The 8,444-nt window shown below is 37.2% G+C and overlaps 1 protein-coding gene across 1 annotated transcript; it reads right to left on the bottom strand.

Annotated features, from left to right (window-relative positions):
* Window positions 1-2,519: 2,519 nt before the first annotated feature.
* Window positions 2,520-3,287, bottom strand: LOC116110862 (protein CLT3, chloroplastic-like). Its single transcript, XM_031397071.1, has 2 exons — window positions 2,866-3,287; window positions 2,520-2,656 (listed from the first exon to the last, which is right to left on the bottom strand). Exons 1-2 carry the CDS (start codon window positions 3,285-3,287, stop codon window positions 2,629-2,631), a joined length of 450 nt encoding a protein of 149 aa, XP_031252931.1. The 3' UTR covers window positions 2,520-2,628.
* Between the last annotated feature and the right edge of the window lie 5,157 nt (window positions 3,288-8,444).

Raw genomic sequence — 8,444 nt, 5'->3', positions numbered from 1 at the left:
TGCATTGGAACGATGCACGATTGGTCGGATCTAGCCGGTCGTGAGTCGATCTGGCCATTTCCAACCAAATCTACGACTAGATTTTAACTGTTAACAACAGCTAGATTATAGTCGTAAATTTAGTCGGAAAATGCCAGATCAACACACGACCAGTCAGATCCAATAAGTCATGCTCTATTTCGACGACTGTCGGCTACCATTCAACAGTGGTAGCTGGCAGTCAACTGTATTTTGGGTGGATAGAGGTGTTTTTGTTAATTTTTAAACTTTTATTTGGGGGATGCTTACCTAAATTAACAAATGTAGGGGGTTAAAAATAATCTAAATATTTTCAGAAAATGATTTTAAAAAATATACCAAACAATTTTATAACATTTTATTAAACTCTGATATAATTTTCAGATATTATACCAAACACATTCTCAAAATCTATCTTATTTGATTTAATCTAACTCAACCCAACTTAAAATAGTTTTTCAGAATATCATTTTTCAAATATTCTAACAAATGGCATAGATGTGGTAAAATTATGGTGCAAAATACGACTAATTAATAGAAGTGTAAAAATGAGTTAACTATCCAGAAAAACTTATGTGGTACATTTATATCTTCAGGATTGATATGTGCAGAGATTACCAAACTTTTTTCTTTGTGTACGCTTAGCATCCATTCAATACTTTATTATTGCTTTAATATAATCGTTGATATGGTCAACGATCGACAAATCTTAAAGAGCAATGTTACAATTAGTGAAGGATGCACATTAAATCTATGCATCAAATAACGTGGTGGTATTATATTTTTTTTTAAAATAATTTATAATTAATCGATATGACTATTCTGTTATTATTATTTTCCAATCTTAAATGGATAGATTTAAGTAATAAAAAAGTGCTAAAATCCAATATGCTTTATATAATTTTTGTGCTGTGCGTGGGGAATGGTGAAATATTCGAATCTTGGACTCTTGGTCCAGATTGGAGGTCAGGACAAAGATTCTAAGTGGGTCTTCACGGGTCCGCCCTTTTTNTATCCATTTATTTTGTTTTTCTGTGTCTTATAAACAATGTTATATTGCAAAGTGTTTATCAATGAAGCATATTTTATTATCAAAAATTTGCAAACTTGCATTCTTAGATAGGTTATACATGTTTTTGTTGTTGACTCTATAGCTAGTAATAGTTTGTGTTTTGTGGCCAATAGAGTTTGTGTTGGATGAGGAAGGATGAAGGATGACAAGTTTTATTTTATTTTATTTTTGCTCATTTCATGGTGTTGGGCAGCCTCTTAAAATGATGAAAGATTAACTGTTGGACCTCAAAGCAATGTTTATATTCCATGCAGGAACTACTAATTTTAAGAAGGGCAAAATTGTCATTTCAATCATATTATTATGTACCAAATTGTTGTAAGAAAAGTGTTGCAACTCTTCTTTTGCTTTGAAAAAGGAATATATTCCTATCACTAAAATGTTCCAGTATTATTTCGTTCTTCAATTAATTAATTTATTTGTGTTAAAATCACTTTCATAAGTTGTGGGACTTTCAACTTCTATGTATTGAATTCAATTAATTCAATTCCTGCTGAATTACAAACTGACATTTCCAATCTTCCATCACTTGCATTTTATCAAATTAAAAGAGGAATGTGAAAGATCTGTACTTCATACATTAATTGAATGCATGTGAATCGTCCCTATTTTATCAACACTAATAAACAGTAAACACAAGGACCAATTAACGACATCTTAAATGGCAATCATATAACAATTCTCGACAATCTTTAAACATAAAAATCCAATTAAAAAAAAAAAAAGAACAATAACAAAATGTTCTATTATAATCAATATTTGACATATTTTTTGTGAAACAATAATCGTTTACAATTTCTTAAAATATAAAAATTCGATAATAAAATAAAAAAATATAATAAATAAACCCGCGCAAGTTCTAGACTTATTTGCATCATCGAAAGTAACAAAACCTTGAAAATGACTAAACTTTGACTTATCACCTATCATACGTTTTGAGCAACCACTATTAAAACACCAAATCTTATTGTTATATATTTTAAGAGCAATATGTATAAACAAACATTGATCTCCTAAAACATTATCACAAACATCATGAAAACAATCATTAACAACTTGAGTTTTCCCTTTAACTTTGATCTTCTTTNTAGTCATAGCATTTATCAATCCATTATGAAATAACACCATTTACCATCCATCAAATCCAAAATAACTTTTGCAGGATTCAAACTCGCCTTTTCTATTTCCTCCTCAAATGCTCTCTCCAGCTAATTTGCCTTGCGTCCATCCAGAGCACTCCACAGTAAACCTTATTCTAACAATCCTTCCTCTAAAGCTTTTCCAAAAAATAAAAAAATAAAAAAATAACAACTCTAAAACCACCTTCACAATGCTCCTATCATCTTTAATAATTTGACTATCACCAACATCCAATATGTTTAATTTTGGATAATATAACAGGCTAATCCATGGTTTCAAAAATATCAGCACCTCCTGCCTTTAGGATATCGTTAACTTGTACTGACAACTTCCCAACAAAAGTTCTTGAATTCACCACACAAACAATGAGAAAGAATGAAAAAGCCAACCTGAATAAACTATTCCAATATGGGTTGTGGAAGATTCCTATATGCAACAAGGAAGAAAAAAATGAGATTTTCAAGGGATAATATATAAAATAAAACCGAAAATGAGAAATACAATAAAATAAAATAAATTCTCTTCTTTGAATATTTAAATAAAACTCATACTATACAAATCAATATAAAAAAAAAATATGATGGAAACACTAATTAATAAAAATAGTAAAAGAGAGAAATAAAATTATTAGGTACCCGAAAGTAGCAAGCTGAGCAAGAAAGAAGGGGTAATGCTTCAGAGGAACAAGCGCCAGTTTATACAACACTCGATTTCCAATGCCCAGGACCACCGTAACCGCTGCTGTCACCACCACTTCCACCTTCCTACTCCTTTCACCTTTACTCCTCCTTTTCTCCACCGCGTACGACCACGTCCCCGCCTTCCTCTTCTGCACCGCCGCTTCCTCCCCCTCTGATCTCTCCCACACTCCTCCCGCCCCCGCCACGTACAAATTCGAACGTTGTTTCAGCAATTTCAGGACGAACCATGGCCATTGATTTCCCTGATCGCGTAAGAGGCATGAAATCACTGCCGTACGTGAAGGTTTTCGTGATTCAAGTAGAGTAGTGTGTGACACGGCGGGACCGGCGGTGAACCTCTGGTAACATGATGTCATTGTAATGATTATAATGACAAGATCTACTGGAACGTAGGCCGATTGAGAGAGAGAGATAGAGGGAGAGCCGTGTGTAGAATACACATACCAATCTTTAAGATTCATCACCTATTTTTAATCTCTAAAAACTCTCTGTCTTCTTTTTCGAGAAAATTTAGCTGACCGGCCATCCCAAGTTTGGATTTAAAAAAATGGCCTTGAAACTGTTTACTATTTTTTTTATTTATTTAGAGAAGCTGACGTAACACAGTTAGGATCCATTAAACATGTAAAATATGTTAAAATGAAAAGATTAAAACATATAAGGACAAAATCAAAATTAATAAAAGTTTTTAAAATTCGAAAATTGAAAAAGAGCCCCAAATATTCAAATCGCTTAATCGAAACCAATTAAGGCAAAAATCGATATCTTCAATCCCTAAACGCATCTGTGCAATTTCTGATGATAACAGTCCACATTCAGGCAAATTTTCACACCCAAATTCAATCCTAAAGCTTCTTCCTTTCTTAAAACTATGGTTGACATTAACAATGAGGAGGAAAACCCAACGCCTCTTCGAATCGTAGAGTCCGGCCGCGCAAGCAGTTCAATGGCTGCTCCAATGGATCCTCCGATCAGTGAAGGTGTTCCAGCAGTGGAGACAACGACGGCACAACAAGAGAGAGAACAAGAGTAAAACGGTTCTGAAGAGGAAGAGGAGGTCGGGCAGAATTCAGGCCAAGAAGAGGAGTCCGGCGAGAGTTCAGAGGAGGAGGAGGAGGCCACCGAAGAAAAGGTATTTGTACTTGCCGAGACCTAAGATCGCTTAAGCGATCCTTTGTATCGCTTAAGCGATTAATGGCTTTTACTCTTGGTCGCTTAAGCTATTTTGGATTGCTTAAGAGTAAAAGCGATGAATCGCTTAAGCAATATAAAAGATCGTTTAAGCGATCTTAGATCTGGCAGATGTTGATTCTGCCTCGTACAAGATCTCTTAAGCGATTTTACTCTTGGTCGCTTAAGCTATTTTGGATTGCTTAAGAGTAAAAGCGATGAATCGCTTAAGCGATCTTAGATCTGGCAGATGTTGATTCTGCCTCGTGCAAGATCTCTTAAGCAATCTCTTCCGAGGCAGAACCAAATCTGCCCAGATCTATAATCTCTTAAGCGATCCTTTGTATCGCTTAAGCGATTTCAGATCGCTTAAGAGATCTTGTATAAGGCAGAATCATCTGCCCATCGCTTAAGCGATTCTTCCGGAGCGTATTTTGTTTATATTTGATTTGGTTTATTTTTTTTGCTGATATTTTGTTTATATCGATTGTGTAGATTTTTCGGAGCNTTTTGGCACTATTATGAATGATTTTAAGTTTAAACTTTCAATTACATTGATGTCTCTTATATTTTGATCTGTGATGGATTAGATTGATATAAATGACTTCATTTTGCTGTTTATTCTTTTCGAATTTGGGAGGAAAATGAGTTATAAATGACAGATTATTACATAATTCAGGAGAAATGTAGGATTCTTCTCTTTTTGTCATGATCGCTTAAGCGATATATGAGCGACCACATATATCTCTTAAACGACCAAGATTTTTTCTCAAATGATCGCTTAAGCGATCTGAAATCGCTTAAGCGACCAAGAGTGAAACCGAAGAATCGCTTAAGAGATACCAGAGGATCGCTTAAGCGATCATAGATCTGGACAGATTTTATTCTGCCTCGGAAGAGATCGCTTAAGCGACCAAGAGTAAAAACGAGGAATCGCTTAAGCAATACCAGAGGATCGCTTAAGCGATCATAGATATGGGCAGATTTTATTCTGCCTCGGAAGAGATCGCTTAATCGATCTTAAATCGCTTAAGAGACCAAGAGTAAAAGCGAGGAATCGCTTAAGCGATACCAGAGGATCGCTTAAGCGATCATAGATATGGGCAAATTTTATTCTGCCTCGGAAGAGATCGCTTAAGCAATCCTAAATCGATTAAGCGACCAAGAGTAAAAGCGAGGAATCGCTTAAGTGAGACTAGAGGATCGCTTAAGCGATCATCTATCTGGGAAGATTTTATTCTGCCTTGGAAGAGATTGCTTAAGCGATCTTAAATAACTTAAGCGGCCAAGAGTAAAAGCGAGGAATCGCTTAAGCGAAACCAGAGGATCGCTTAAGCGATCATAGATCTGGGCAGATTTTATTCTGCCTGGGAAGAGATTGCTTAAGCAATCCTAAATCACTTAAGCGACCAAGAGTAAAAGCGAGGAATCGCTTAAGCGAGACCAGAGGATCGCTTAAGCGATCATCTATTTGGGCAGATTTTATTCTGCTTTGGAAGAGATCGCTTAAGTGACCTAGCCCCACTAACTAAACACGTAAAATGGGTTAAAATGAAAGGATGAAAACATATTTGGGCTGAATAGACATAATAAAAGTTTTTAAAATTTGAAATTTCTAAAAAAAAGCCCCACTAACTATTCACCTCGCTTAATCGAAATTCATTAGGGTAAAAATCAATTTCTTGAACCAAAGGGAGACAAGCGATTTTCGATCCAACCCATAAATTTCCACACCATATTCAATCGTAAACTCAATTTCTTGAACCCTAAACGGAATATAGTTGCGATTTCTGGTGATAAGTCACTATTTTCTATCGATTTCTTGAACCCTAAAATCGATTTCTTAAACCCTAAACGGAATCTGCATGATTTTCGGCAATACAACCCACATTTCCGATCCAAACTACAAATTTTCACAGCAAATTCAATCCAAAACCATGGCTGACACTCACAATGACGAGGACAACCCAACGCCACTTTGATTCCTACATTTTGGTGGCGCAAGCAGTTCAATGGCTGCTCCGGTGGATCATCTGATCAGTGAAGCTGGTCGACAAGGAGAGGAGATGCCGGCGGCACTTGAATAGAGGGAAGAATCGTCAAACGGTTCTGAAGACGCGGAGTCAGGCGATAATTCAGGCCAGGAGGAGGACTCCAGCGAGAATTCAGGGCAAGAGGATTCCGGCGAGGATTCCGAAGCAAGGGTACGTTCTGAACTGTCGCTTAAGCGATCATTTGTATCGCTTAAGCGATTAACCTCTTTTACTCCATCTGCCTAGATCTAAGATCGCTGATATCGCTTAAGCGATCCTTGACTCTTGGTCACTTAAGCGATTTCAGATCGCTTAAGTGATCTTTTCGAGCCAGAATCATAGATATAAGATCGCTTAAGCGATCGTTTGTGTCGCTTAAGAGATTCTTTCAATTTACTCTTGGTCGCTTAAGCAATCTTGCACTAGGCAGAGTCAAGATCGCTTAACCGATCTGAAATCGCTTAACCGACCACAGTCATAATTTTTTGTTGCTGATATTTTGTTTATTAGTTGTTTTGGTTTATTTTTGTTGCTGACATTTTGTTTATATCGATTATGCAGATTGTGCGGACTGTAAACATCATAGAGTACGAGTTGGACCTTATAAGCGATAAGGTGCCCTACTTCCCTGCAAGGGTGACAGTCAGGTCAAGTTGGGAAGTTTTTAACATAATACAGGAAATATTGGATGGAATTAGGCATGGTAAAAGAGATTTCAATCGCACTTGTTTCGGTTGGTTTTTAGGACTCGGAAATCATTAGAAAAAGGCATTTTGGGGGCAGGGAGTGCATTACATGTTGCTACATTCAGTAAGATGTAATAAAAAAAGAAAAGAAATATGGTTTGTGGTGGGCGGAAAGCCACTACATTTTGGCATGATGGAATATGCCCTGATGACAAGTTTAGGATGTGGGGAAGTGCCAGATAAGAAGGTAGAGGCAGTAAAGAATAGTCGGGGAGCCATACAGTTTTGTGATAAGGTTTTGCAGGGGGCTAAGTCTATTACAGCACAGGTATTAGAGAATAGGCTAGAAATAGTTGAATTTACTGATAAAAAGAAGATAAAAGTGCGCTTGGTTTTGTTTTTACATTCGATCTTATGGGCTGGTGACTCAACAAAAGCTGTTGAAAAAGATTGGTTATTGTTTGCAAGCAATTTGAAGTTCTTTAATTCTTATCCATGGTGACTGAAATCATATGAGCGAACCATTAACAGCCTGAAAAAAGTAGACATGGCATTAAAGCAGTCCCAATGGGATGGGAAGGATAAACCAAGCACATACAATTTGTTTGGCTTCCCATGGGCAATGCAGGTAAATATTAATAGCTTTTTATTATATTTTTTGTAATATATGTGTTTGAATTATGATATGGACTGTTTTTTTTTTTTTTTTTTTTTTACATTGTAAACTTTGATGTAAGGGGATATCCCTGAGAGACAGGGGGGGGGGGGGGGGGGGGGACAACAGTTTGGATGTGCAAAATCAATTTCCTAGGATGTTGCGGTGGCATGTTCAGAGGTACACCCATTCGGATTACGAGCAAATAGAGGTTGAGATCGGCTGGGATAAGATTAAAGGACTAAGCTTTTCAATATGCAGCTGCTTTAAAATGTCGCGTTAATCTGATTGATTTTGTTTCTTATTGCAGGGACTCATCCGTCCCTTTCTCACCGCTACTGGGGCTAAAGCAAAAGAGGACTACGTCAAATCTTTCAACGCACTGGAGGATGCAAGCGATGAACGGATAGACCGCCTGATGCGGGACCTAAAAGGGGTCACACATGTGATGGCAGTTGCGAGGCCACTGCTTCACAACATGGTTAATGCCGACGAGGATGAAGCTCCAATCAGTCGGAGGTCCGAGGAGGAGGAGGAGAAGAGGGAGGAAGAGGTTCGTATGCCTTAGCAAACCGATACAACAAGTACCGCTTTGTCGAGACATCGGCGTCAGGAGAGTAAGGTTGTTGACCTCATAAACGGCTTGTTTGAGAGTTTTACAACAGCCGTTTATGCAAGGTTTGACAAGATGGAAGAATGCATGAAAAGGGTGGAGGAGAAAGTGGATAAGCTAGGAGAGAAAGTTGGTACAGTGGAGGAGGAAGTTGGTACAATGGATGTAAAAAAGGAGGAAGCGGGAGGAAGTGGGCAAGGAAAATTGCACTCAAATGTCGATTTGTATAGGCCAATAGAGGAAAAGAAATAAACTCTTCTATGCCTATTACAATGGATCAGGAAGTAATGGCCATATAAAGTGTAAGACAGGGGATTATCTTCGGGAATGGTTTAAGAAGTTATTGACGATGGGCA

The sequence above is a fragment of the Pistacia vera genome, unplaced genomic scaffold, assembly GCF_008641045.1.
Source record: "Pistacia vera cultivar Batoury unplaced genomic scaffold, PisVer_v2 Contig617, whole genome shotgun sequence".
Taxonomy (NCBI): Eukaryota; Viridiplantae; Streptophyta; class Magnoliopsida; order Sapindales; family Anacardiaceae; genus Pistacia; species Pistacia vera.
This window is presented reverse-complemented; position numbering and strand designations above follow the sequence as displayed.